Source organism: Cryptotermes secundus, unplaced genomic scaffold (genome assembly GCF_002891405.2).
Source record: "Cryptotermes secundus unplaced genomic scaffold, Csec_1.0 scaffold637, whole genome shotgun sequence".
Lineage (NCBI taxonomy): Eukaryota > Metazoa > Arthropoda > Insecta > Blattodea > Kalotermitidae > Cryptotermes > Cryptotermes secundus.
In genome coordinates, this window is record NW_019738881.1 from 821 (window position 1) to 14,803 (window position 13,983).

A 13,983-nucleotide genomic window follows, 5' to 3' on the forward strand; every position below is an offset into this window, starting at 1 on the left:
CCACCTCGAGGAGTCTTGATACAACTTTCGGCAAAGTCTGACACAAAATTTTACAACTACGGCCCTTCCGTAAAGTAGTATAAGTAAAGTTCAAATTAAGTATATTAATAAATTCAGTTGTATTCAGTATGCTGGAAGGGACTAAATGACCATTAAGGGCAATGGTCTAAAGTGTGTGTGTGTGTGATTGAAGCAGAAAGGTTCTTCCTGCCCTGCCCGAGCCAGACCCTTATAAGACCCAGGATAGGAACTCAGCTCTACTGATTACTGAACAGAACCCAGTTACTCCCATCTTTACCTGCTCTCGCGTAACAGCTCCAGCAACCACAATTCTCCCTTTCCATCTAACTTCTCGACATCTACGAGAAGAGGGAGGATGCTGATAAGTGGAGCACAACGTAGGATCAAGGAGGACGGTAACAGCGTGGTGCACAACATAAAGGGCCCAAGGAAGTGAGCGGTCACACTATAGTTTGAACTGTTCACTGCCAAGTAATGCCACTGATTATGTGATATGTAGAAATGACAGAGAACATTTCATAGGGGAACTGCACAAAATGCAATGTTTTTCCATTCACGTCCAATTCATACCTGCTACTGTTCCTTCCAGTCTTTGCTGACAACACTTTTCAATGATGTCAAGTTCAATAAGTTAAAATGGAATGCACAAAATGCATTATGACATGAAACATGCACAAAAAAATATAACATTTATACATAATTCCATATTCTCAAACACGAACATTCATAAATCATAGTTACACTATTAAAAGACCAGTAACCGGTCTAAGTGCATGGGGAAACCCACCCCCTCAATACGGAATACGGAATACACTATTAAAATGCATATTACATCATGTAATACTCCAAAATGTCTAAAGTCTATGGGACAATGTACATACCATGTACTTCAAGTGTGGCAGTGGCATCTACAGAATCATCCCTGTTTTCAGCCCGACACTGGTATGTGCCTTGGTCCTGCTCCATAACTTCACTGATCTGCAGGCTGCCTGTCCCCACCTTGTGGAACCGACTGCCAAGCTCCCTACAACAAAATTCAATAAAATTACAGCATTACTTCACAGATGTATGGGACAAACAAAAGTACTTCTCAGTATCCCATGGAAACTGGGGAGGCAACGCAAGATGCCCCCCCCCACACACACACACACACACACACCATAATGCAGAAGTACTGGAATGACATGTCAATAAAATTAGGAAGTAAATAAATATTTCAGATATATACGATAGTTTTATTCTCTATACATTTACATACAGATCACCAGATTGTTCCTCAATCTACAACAAAATGACCAATATGGGAAAGCTTAAGTCATCATGAAACACCCATGTCTCATTTACATATGTTTCTGTGATTGTCATATACAATTGTGTGTCTAAATACTAAAGTCACAATGAAATAAAAATTATTTATTTGTAGGAGATTTAACAATGCTGTATAAAAAATAGCACTGCATAAGACAATGCAGTTCTGACCTACTACACAGTAATATTCTGGCATTTTCCTTGCAGAACAAGGAAAACCATAAGAAGTCTTGCAAGTTAAGATAATCACTGCCACAATTTGAAACAGATCACTTACAAATTAAAGTTACTACTGGGCTAACCTACTTGGTCCAAGACATCCTGTAACCATGCTCCTTTGCTTCACATCTGGATGTGAGTGCCTGGCAGTCTAGTTACAAAGAGATTACTGATCAATCTATATGCAGCCCACGAACACAACTGGTTTTCTTAAAAATGTCAGGAGCATTACAGAGCACTGCTGTGTTAACACGTTTGGTAATTCTTCAGAAACTGATCATGAATAATCTGATCACATACACAGACTTCTATTTCTGCCATGGGACCACATGCCATACAGCAGACAGCATCAACAAACAAAACAAAAAACACAAACTCCGTGATTTTAGTCCACAAGCGAACCATACCGACCGAACGACCGCTTCTTGTCGGTGAAGTTTAGTGCCAACTTTTGTGGATAGAGGGTGTTGCATGGTCAGCGCAATGAATCCCCATGGCCGTTAATTTCGGTTTTCTAGACCGGAGCCACTATTTCCTTAAAATAGCTTCTCAATTATCATCACGAGGCTGAGTGGACCCCATTCCAGACCCACTACTTCTCAGCAAAAATCTGGTAGAGCCAGGAATTGAACCCGGACCTCTGGATCTGTAGCCAGGAACTAAATGTCTAATGATACCATCCACTGTAATAAGCCTGCTGGTATAATTTACATGACAAGGCAGGGCAGAGATGTGTAAGCACCCATCAGCTGCACTATTAGTTTATCATAATGTAATAACTCTACTGCATAAGAGATTTTTAATTAAATTTATTTTGAGAAATTAATGGAAATTTATCCTTCAGACTGGATTTGAACCTAAAATGGACTGAGCATCGACTTAGCATGAAGGCTTAAAACACGTTTAAAATAAACACTGACCAGAACAAAACAAGTTTCACTGACTAGTGAGATTAAGATCCCATATTACATTGTGTAAATTGTATCTGTGAATATATTTATAATAATCATACCAATTTTGAAGAATACTGACTTCTAAGATGTTATACTGTACAGTCTGGTTAGAAGTTTACAAATGTTTAGGAGCAATGCACTGCCTCCATCTTCAGGGTCAAAGTGGAGGCAAGCAATAAGCAGAGCAAGGTGACAACGGAGGCAGAATATGCCTAAAAAATGTTGGTAAATTTCTACAAGATCACATAGTGTAACATTCCAGAAGATAGTACACTTTACAGTCACCACCACACCTCAAATCTCAGACTAATTTTTTTTTAATGAAAGTCATCCAGCTGTTAGTGTCCTTTCCCTTCAGTAGAGCTTAACACCTCATTCACTTACGCCATATCAATGGTGATGCCATCCTTCAGCCATGTCAGCCATGGTCGAGGGTTGCCATTGGCTGCACAGTCCAGTGTCACAGTGCTGCCCTCAATTACCACAGATGACCTGGGTGTTGCCACAAACACAGGTGGCATTATGTTTGCACCTGCTTCTGCCAACAGAAAACATGACACTCAGTGCAATGGAAGCTGTCTCTGACATCAGGCACTATAATTAATGCAGTGGTGCAATTGTCAGTCCCAAAACATTATTCGTGGTTTCCTGAGTATTTGCAAGCCTAAGTAAGTAAGCCTAATGCTGAATAATTTTTCACTTATCAGCTTTCTAATAGGACAGAGATGATGACAAACAAAATCCACATGGGAGACAGAGTAATAACAGATTTTCCAACTTATATATACCTTCCAGCTATAGGACATTTAATTTACCACTTATAACTGTCTACCTGAAAGTAACATTTTAAAGTAAGTAAGTAAAAGTAGAGGTATCCCTGTAATAGGCCGTGGAGGCCCATAGGGTTGTGAGATGTTGAGGATTCCACATTTTCTAGACAATCGGCTCAGATGGCAGTGAGATTGTCAGCCTTATGCACTGGCCATCCTTTATCCCCAGGAATATTCCTGGTACTTATTTCTGTTAGAGGCTGAGTCAACCCCAGGGCCACAGTGTGGCTGGAAGGATTAGGTAAATTGAAAAAATCCACCTCATCAGGATTTGATACCGTGACCTTCTGGCTTGTAGCACAGTGCCTCAACCAACTACGCTACCATGTGCCCCATGAAATCTTACTCACAATAATACGCTTCTGTCAACAATGCAACTATTTCTATTCTTTTCCTTTCACTTTCCCTTTTAAAATATGTTTCAGCCCCAACCGGCCATCATCAGTTATCTTAATTTGCCAAAACTGTTATACTGTATTGACTGTCACTCATTCACTTCACATGTAACTGCAATATTCCATTATTTTAAATGTCGTAATCACAATCTAGCTAACATTAGTTACATTAACATATGCTGTAATTTACGTTCTACTAACATTTATTACATTTTTTTCTTAAAATTTCTGTAAGTCTTTTTTACACCTCACTAGGGTGTCATCCACTTGTCCAGACAATATATTTCAATCTCGTTCCTTGGATGTTTATGTTGAAGTGGTCTGTTGTTTTCTGTATGTAAGCCTGTTTTTGTGGTTACATCTGCAATATATAAAAACCCAAATTTATTATTGTTTTTGATTTTTGTTACTAGTATTACGATTGTTTACATTTACTCACTTTGCCCCTTGTTAATACGTTGCTCTCTCCACTAGCTTATGGTGTTCTCCTCTCTTGTGGTAGATACTGTGCATGTCTATAGTGTGTTTACTTCCATATTTATAGTATACCATGGTGGTGAGGGGTGAGGGGAAGGGCGGGGGAAGTGCCTGTACTGTTGTCTTGTGTAATTTTGTGCACCGCTTTGAATATGAGATTGTGTGTATCAATATGTGTCATCCACATGCAGATTATCCCTACTGATTTCGCAAATGTGATACTTTTCAAGTGTATTCAAATATTTTCTCTTCCACTCTATTGTTATGATTTCCATGCTATCTGCCATTGTTCTGTATGTATGTCCAGTGTTCAATATGTAGTGTGAGAATCCAGTGTTACTGATGTTGCTTCTAATGTCATGAATATGTTCTTTATATCTGGTATTGAATGTTCTTCCTGCCTGTCTGACAGACGTAAATAAAAGGCTCGGGACAGAATCCAGTGGCAGGCTCTCATCAACATGATCAGAAAATTTTAGGATCTGTAAAATGCACTAAATTTCTTGACTATATGAGTAGCTATCGACGTCTCAGAAATTGAAGAAAGCAGTCTTCTGGGATTTGGTACCGTGTATATGTGGTGTTAACCGACAGTCTGCTTTTACCGGTTCTCACGGTCTCTTCGCTTGCAGATTTCTTATATTTTTTCTCCTACCCTGAAGATGGAGGCGATACGTTCGTCCGAAACGTCGGTTAACACCACATATACACGGTGCCAAATCCCAGAAGACTGCTTTCTTCATAGTCACCGCTGTGAAAGCCTCAAGTCTCAGAAATTCTGCTCTATGGAGTTAGTTAGCATGGAAACAGCTAAAAATGGAAGTTTCTGATGAACTGCTGTTCAACTTCTGTTTGTCAGTGCGCAGAACAAGGATATGACTATGTGCCCGATACATTCACTGTAACTGATGACAGCGATAATGGTATATGGAGGTCATCAAACAAACCTGATGCTGCCAAATAAGCCTAACCTGGACAGCTCAGATCAATGTAATTTTTTAAAATGTTTCAAAAACTCACCAAGATTCATGTTAATGCTGAGTGTAACAGCAATACTGAGACGATGCTGGTCCAGGCTTGAGGCATTACACCGGTAGCTTCCTTGATCTGATGCTCTCACTTCATCAATCTCCAGTGCTCCTGCAATCAGCATGTAGAATTCACTTTTAGTATCTAGACTACATAGCACTGAACAGTAGGATGTCTGATGAAGACTGAATTTTGAAGGAAGTGGTCATGGCCTACCTGAGGTATTATCATGGCATTTGACTGGAGGGACTGATGAAAACTAAGGAAACAGTCAGGACAGCAAATGTTCTGAACAAGATTCCGAAAAGTGAACACATCCCAAATAGTGTTTGCAAGATCAGCTCAGGACCAACCCACCCTGTGACACAGTGTAGATTCATAGGGGGTGACCACCTATAACACTACAAGATGCTGATCTTAAAACCTTCAGCCACAATTTTTATACCTAGAGATTTAATGTGAGAAAGCATGATGCCTTTAATCACATGCTTCTAATAGGGTGTCCAGGTGCAAGAGCAATACTTTCTGCCTTGTTATATTTTGGTAATATGCCTTGTGGAGACCTTAATTTTCTACATGAAATTCCAGTTTTAAATTGTTCTTTAATAACACTGTCAGTATTGAGACTAGACAGCTTTGACAATAGGAAAGACATAAAGCAGTTGGTGGAATTAGGATTGGCAGGAGAAACTGAAGTACTTAGAGAACGCCCACCCCAGCGTCACCATAAATCTCACATGTCCTGACGTTGGATCGAACTCAAGCTCCTGCAGTGTCCGCATGTGTACATGTAATCTCAAAAGCCTTATATACCTTTTAAACACTATGTCAGGTGGGTTATGTGGTAATGTGGTAAAGGTAAGTTGTTATCACTTTCTTTTGGGTGTCAGTTTCATTATTCTGCAAAAATGATGATGATGATCATCATCATCATCACTGGTACGACAGCCCTTTGTCAGCCCTCGCCTTCCTGAGGATTGCTCGCCATTCTTCTCCATTCGATGTTATATTCCTTCAGTTCTTTATACCCAAAATTCGTATGTCCTGCCACACACATTCTTCCCATTTCAATCTTGGTTTTCCCACTTTTATATTTCCTTCTGGTTTAGTATTAAGTATTTTCTTAATCATTCTATTCTCACTGGCACATATTATGTGTCCAGCCCATTCAAGCTTTTTCACCTTTATAAATCAAATAATGTCTGGTTCATTAAATAGTTTGTATAGCTCATGGTTATACCTCTTCCTCCATATTCCATTTTCTTCCACTGGTCCAAAGATATATCTCAGGATTCTCCTTTCAAATATACTTAACAGTCTTTCATCCAATCTTGACAGTGGCCAGGCCTCAGAGACATAAGATAGCAATGACCTTATAAGTACTTTATACATCATAGTTTTTGTTTTCCTGGGTATTAGTTGGGATTTCAGGTGCTTCCTAAGGCCATGGAGACATTTATTTGCCGCAAGTACACGCTTTTTTATTTCATCACTGATGCCATTTCTACAGTTAACTTCTGATCCAAGGTAAGTAAAACTACATACAACCTCAAATTTATATGAGCCAATCTCAATATATGCAGGTCCATTAGCACAGTCTTTCTTGGTTACTGGCATGTACTTTGTTTTATTTTGGTTAATTTGTAGATTCATCTTTTTTGCTGCTCTTTCCAAATTAAGAAAAGCTTCTTTCATAGATTTTTGTGTTCTACCAATTATATCGATATCATCTGCAAATTCCAAAATTCAAACTAACTTATAGAATATAGTTCCCCTTGTATTGATGCCTGCATCTCTAACTACCTTCTCTAATGCTATATTCAACAAAAGGCAGGCTAGGGAATCCCCTTGTCTAACTCCATTTCTAGTTATTATGGGGCTGGACAACATATTCTGAATCTTAATTTGGCATTGGGTCTTTCTCATAGTGGCTCTGACTAAGGTGATTAACTTCCGTGGAATGGGAATCTCTTCCATTGCCAGAAAAAAGACTATTTCTATCTGTGGAGTCATAGGCTGATCAGAAGTCAATGAAAAGATGATGTTTCAATTTGGAATTCATTACACTTTTCAAGGACCTGGCAAATAGTGAAGATCTGATAATTAGTTGATCTTCCTTGATGAAACCCACATTGGTAATCCCCAATTATGCCTTCCACAAAGGGAGAGAGTCTGTTAAATAGAATGTTGGAAAATATTTTATATGCTATGCACAACAGACTAATTCCTCTATAGTTAGGGCATACCATGACACCACCTTTCTTATGGATAGGGCATAGAATACTTAGGTTCCATTTCTCTGGGATTACTGTATTTACGCATGTATAGGCCGTGTGCGTGTACAGGCTGCAGCACAATTTTCAGATAGAAATTATAGAAAAAATAATTTTCTTGGAATATTATTTCAGGAGTATTACACACTGTATTACTAATTATGAATATAATTTTTTTTTAAATGAAGTGTGATTTCGAATATTTCGAATATAAGCCGCACCCCAATTTTCCTCTTGAATTTTTGGCAAAAAATGTGCGGCCTATACATGCGTAAATACGGTATTTCAGTTATCCATATCTTAACTATTAGCTGATGTAAGTGCTTAGCATATTCTGGGCCTGCAAATTTCACTAATTCTGCCATGATGAGATCCATTCCTGGAGCTTCATTATTTTTCAATTTTTTGGTAGCATGTTCTACTTCTTTTATGGTCGGCGCCGGCTCTTCAACCTCAAAATTTCCTTCATTGCAGTCTATGGTCATACCTTCCACTCGTTCGGAGGCATTACCATTTAATAATTCCTCAAAATATTGCACCCGTCTTTCCAGTATTGCTTCATCGCTACTCAATATCATGCCTTCTTTATCTCTACATAAGGTTGTTCTAGATTGAAAGTCCTTTTGACTCTTGTTTAGTTTTTGATAAAACTCTCTAATTTCATCTGAACTTCTTAAATGCTCCAGTTCAATCAGTTCTTGTTTATCATATTCCCTTTTCTTCTTTGCATGCAATTATTTTTTCTTTTCTTCTCGTTTCACGTTATTCTTCCATGGCCCCTCGAGTATGGTTCCTTTGCTGCATTCTCTTATATGCCTGGTTTTTTTTATTTGTCACTTGCTCACACTCTCCATCAAACCAATTCTTATACTTTATCCTTTCCACTCTTCCTAAAACTGCATCAGCAGCATTTATAATAACATCTCTGAGGCCCCTCCAAGCTTCACTGACATCCTCACTATCAGAGAGACCCGCCAGGCATTCACTAATTAATCCAGTACATCTCCTTGTTCCACCAATTTTCCACCATTCAATTTCTTAGGCTGGGATCCATGTATCTTCCTTGCATTAGATATTTGACTTCTAATCTTTGATATTATTAAGTAATGATCAGAGTCAATGTTGGCCCCTCTGTAGCTCCTGACATCTATCAAGTCTGAACAATGTCTTACATCTATTAGGATGTGTTCAATTTGGTTAAACACATTTCCATCAGGGGATTTCCAGGTTCGTTTATGTATATCCTTCTGATTAAACATTGCACTACCTACTACCATGTTTCTTGAGGAAGCAAAATTTATTAATCTCATCCCATTATCGTTTGACTTGTTATGTAGGCTATGTTTTCCAATAACCGATCTATATACATCCTCATTCCCCACTTTAGCATTCTTGTCCCCTATGATTATTTTACAATCTCTTTTTGGACATTCGCCATATATTTCATCCAATTCATCATAAAGGGAGTCTTTCTCCTCATCACTTTTATCTTCAGTTGGGGCATGTGCACAAACAAGGCTATAGTTAAAAAACTTTCCTTAATTCGTAGTCTACATGTTCTGTGAGATTTTGCCTGGAAGGCTAAAATAAGATGCTTCCTTTTCTTATTAACAATATAACCTGTTCCAAACATGTGACTCTTCTTCTGACAACTATAGAGTACAACATGATCCCTCTTTTCCATGACTCCTTTACCCAACCACCTCAGTTCTTGTATAGCAGTGATATCTAGTTTATAGCTATCTAGTTGTTCAAGTAGCATTTTTAGTGCTCCGGCTCTGTAAAGAGATAATACACATACATTCCAAGATCCAATTCTCAAATCCTTTAAACATTTTCCAGGTCATCTTGAATAGGTCTGTCCGGCTACTCTTTCCTTGGATTTCTGAAGAACTTAGTTTTTATGGTGTGAGGTTGTTGGCCTCATGCCCAACTCCCAACCTGGAGGACCAGGGTATCCCTCTCTGTCTGGCTCCTACCCCTTGACCTGTCCGGCATGGGTGGTCCTACCAGTAGCTACACTACCGCCGGCATAGCTCTCAGGGTCTCAGGAGCTCTCAAACCCCACCATCACGATAAGGTGGGGTCTGCAAAATATAGTTCAAATTAAAAATTAAGTTTTGAATTCTGAATGTCAAAGATAACCATAATGCCCAGACATTAGAACATTAATACACACTTTATTTCTGTGAGCATTCTGAAAGTGAAAACTTCTTTCAGCTCTGCACCATCTGCAGCCTCTCAAGTATTCAGGTGGTACTGGTACAGAAGGACCAATACAATATAAACTCACTAATGAATTCAGGAGAGAAACTTATTTCTCCATGAGAATATGGTCTCACCAGAGGGCAGGACCAACATGCGAGTCTCATCCAGGTGTAATGGTCGTTCATCTTTCAGCCATGTGATAGTGGCTTGTGGAATAGCATTCACCCAACAACTGAAGTAAGCTGTCTGTCCTGGGAACACTCGCTGATCTGCTGGCTGCTGCAGTTGTGGCAGGCCTGAAAAATTAAACACAGATGCAACAACATTTGTGGATGCCATGTCAATGTTTAACTGTAAAATTCCTGAAGAATGTGAAAATCCCTGCACTGTAATCCAAACCTGAAAGTAGCAAATATGTATTACAAGACATATTCTATATGGGCATCCAGCATCTGTTTATCCATTCTTCTCCAATTTTGCAGCTCTTGAACACTACACAATACTCAAAAGAACTACGTTCATATGTCAGCACCAAATTCCAAGACAAAATCGTAGTATAAAAAAAGTAAAAATACCTTTAAAAACGTTCAATGATAGAAACAAATTAAAACTGCAGTCATTAAAAAATTTAGGGGACTGAATGTTTGCTACACTCAGTTAAGATCCTTTGTCTTCCTGTGGGCTATCTAAAATTTTAAGATTCATTTCGTTAACTTATAATTCTACCACTTGTATTGAACGGATGTGAAATTTGGATCCTTGCATGAACAAAGAACGATAGGTTGAAGGTCGTTGAGAACAGCAGGCCGAGGAAAATACTTGGATCTGAGGGCCAGGAGGTAACAATGGATTGGAGAAAACTGCATAATGAAGAGCTTCCCCACTAAACACTATTAGGCTGAACAATGGTGACAAGATGAGTGGGCCACACGGCACCTGTGACAGAAAGAGAAACGCATACAAGTCTGATAAGGATATCTGGGAGGATAATAAAATAGACCTTAAAGAAACCGGACAGCAGTGTGTAGGCTGGATTCAGCTGGTTCAGGATATGGACTGGTGGCAGGCTCCTGTGAACATGATAATAAATACCAAAAGGCTGGAAATTTCTTATGCAACTCAGTGAGTATTAAATTATCACAAAGAACCATGCTGCATGGTGTTAAATTAACACTACAAATCAAATATATGAATTGCAACATGATTTCTTAGTTTCTATCTATTAAAGTATGGTCTATTTGATTGTGAGGCTTTCCTTCAGGAGTTGTCTAATTTATGAATGTTATGATGTGGGAACACTGTGTATTTGACAATCACATTTTTTAATGTGGCAAAGTTTGCTACTCCAAATCCATTATCATTACTAATCTTGTGCAAACTCTCATTCCAAACTGCTGGTTTGAAAATGTCTTCCCTATCTACTTTGGCACTGAAATCTCCTACAAAGTTTCATATGATATTTAGGTGATTTTTCAAACACATGTTCTAGTTTGTCATAGAAGCTGCCCTTCATTTCATCAATTTTATCCTCTGTTCGGTCATGAACATTCAGAACAATGAGATCACAACAGCGACCTCTTGGTATTATGTACGACATCCTATTACTAACAACTTTTTATTTGGTTCAGCCTGGGCAATGACACTAAAGAGTCCTATCCTTTAAATAATGGAACCACAACGTGGAATATGTTCATCTTCCTTTAAAGAGAGGTATAAAGACATGAACCAAATTAGTTCTGGATTTTAACAAAAAGGTTTTTAAACATTTCTTTGTAAATAGACTAATTATAATAATTTACAAATGTTTTAACAAATTCATGCACATCTTAGATATTGTTAAAGGATACAATATTTTATATCTATGACATTGTAATAGTAGTTTCTGTATGTATTAATAATGTCCTGAAGATGGTCACTCCAACCGAAACATGTAAAGGATGAAAGATTAAAAAACACAACATTTATCAATGAAACATCTATGTATCCACAGTCTGTCAATAATGCAACAATTATTTATTCACCATTTAACGCTTAACACAACATGTTTCGGCTATAGATGGCCATCTTCAGGTGTCTTAAGGCATTCAAACTGTTACACTACTCTGATGTGCGCTAAAACCACGCGTTGCAGTCCACTTAAAAAATTAAATTCACTTAGTGGGGGGTGGAATCCTACTGGGTCCACTCAGCATGGCAGCCACTGATTGGCCTATTGTAGCCTGCCCTGGGTGATTATGATGATGGAGAATATGGTGGAATGAAGCTTGGCAGGGGAAACTGAAGTACTTGGAGAAAACCTGCCCCAGCGTCACTTTGTCCACCACAAATGCAGTCCCTTTAAAATGACATAAGTAATTAATCAAAATCCATTAAATTTTTTCACAAAATCCTATTCCACCTCATAAGGGGAATCATCCACTTGTTTAGAGCTATGTGATTATTCCAGAAGGTTCGTTTCTGCAGCTTGTTTTTCTGTTTCTTAGCCCGTTGTTTTGCTACGTCTGCAATCTGTAATATGCCCCCTTGCTTGCTCACACTGGATGGCGTTAATAATCTTTTATAATATCACTAACAAACTCCACTCTGTTAACTGCTGACATGATTAACTTAAGTACAAAAAAAACTTCTACTTAATTCATCATTCTCATTCCCTTTTCCACAGAAAAATGCATATTCACCTGTTGGTTTGGTGCCACACCTGTCCCATCTGACCCCCAGTACTCCCACTAAATCTAACTTATATTGACATTTCTTTCACAGCTGTTATGAGTGAACCTGCCCTATACACACTTCTTACATTCCATGTAACAAATCTCATGTCCATTTTCCTTAATTTAGGTCATCTGAATAATTCCATCAAAGTCCAAGGTCCCTGTAACATTTTGTAAGAAGCTTATATTTTAAGGTGAGGAGTTGTTAGCCCCACCCCAAACCCCCATGCTAGAGGACCACCCCTTGTTGGCTGTCCACTTAAATATATTCTCAGCTACCCTCCATATCTGGAGACCTCCATCCACAATCTGAGGACACACCATGCTGTGTAACAAGGGATCCACTTAACACAGGGTTAGGAAATCAATTATTAAAATAATCACCTTCTTACATACATATATAACATACCCCATAGATCACACTGAATGTCAATAGCAGTCAAAATTCCTATACAAAAATAATCAAACTGGTGTTTAGTATGAAAACAAACAGATGAGAGGCACTTTAATATTCTGTCAAGGCTAGGAAAATAAATGTTAGTCTGTTTCTCTGTGCACCCTCTACTAGGGGTTTGAGGGGTCGAATAAATCAAGCCATAAGTCTGGAAGTAATGTTAGGCTGTCATGTCATTATGGTACCACAGGGAAAGAAAATACCATCCATCCCCTTCCACACTATGGATGGAAATCAATTTCAAGGAAGGAACCTGTTTGTGAATGCGAATGCTAGAACATTCATTGTAACAGAATAAGATTCACTCACACTGAGTGACCAACACAGCATCAACAAATATTCCACTAAAGAACGTGTACATCTACGTAAATTGGACTCTTGAAAATGTGACTTAACAGGTACTTCTTACATAACAAACAGTCATCAGCTTGTGACAAAGAAATCTCAATGCTTGTCTTTCTATTATTATGACATTCAATGAATTACCTGATATATGAGTGTGAGTAGTGGTACATATTGGTACAAAATTACATTCTTTCAAACACAAATGTCACATCTCAGAAGATGGTACTCTTCACGGTTACCATTGTGACAACCTCAAATCTCACACAGTATAAATTATGTAGCAAAACAATGCACTAACGATTATCTTTGCCCACAATGTTGCCACCCACTCAAACTCACATTCTGAACCTAAAAGTAGAAGTTGGCCTTCTCTGCATCTCTGGCAATGTTAAGCAGACCTATGGACTTTGTGTCACTGATGCACACAAAACCAGTTCCATTGTACTATGAGGGATTCCACTTCTCAAACAAGAGTGCCTACCACACTGAGCTGCTTACAAACCCTTTCACAATAATTCAGCTTCTTCCCCCATTGTAATTTGATACCAGGAGGAACATTACAATGATCGACTTTTAATGAGAGATGTGCTCAAGCTGAGTGAGGTATACTTGTAAGGACATTGTTTCTGTAGCAAGCTGCCCTCTCATGTAACTGCTAGTTCCATCTTAATAGTACATAATGGCAGTTCAGAGTTGGGTGCCATGTTTGAAATGGGCTAAAGTGACTGACATTCAAGTCTTCCACCAATGAGATGACAAT

General features: G+C 38.5%; 1 protein-coding gene across 2 annotated transcripts in view; it reads right to left on the reverse strand.

The window, feature by feature from the left end:
• Positions 1-902: 902 nt before the first annotated feature.
• LOC111871221 (neogenin-like) overlaps positions 903-13,983 on the reverse strand; it is a gene marked incomplete at its 3' end in the record, with an annotated part of 194,057 nt that continues 180,976 nt past the window's right edge. Inside the window, 4 exon segments of one of the 2 annotated variants that reach the window (XM_033754162.1) lie at positions 903-1,045; positions 2,886-3,036; positions 5,224-5,343; positions 9,848-10,009. In XM_033754162.1, the coding sequence (XP_033610053.1) occupies positions 903-1,045; positions 2,886-3,036; positions 5,224-5,343; positions 9,848-10,009 (576 nt within the window). 2 annotated transcript variants of the gene reach the window in all.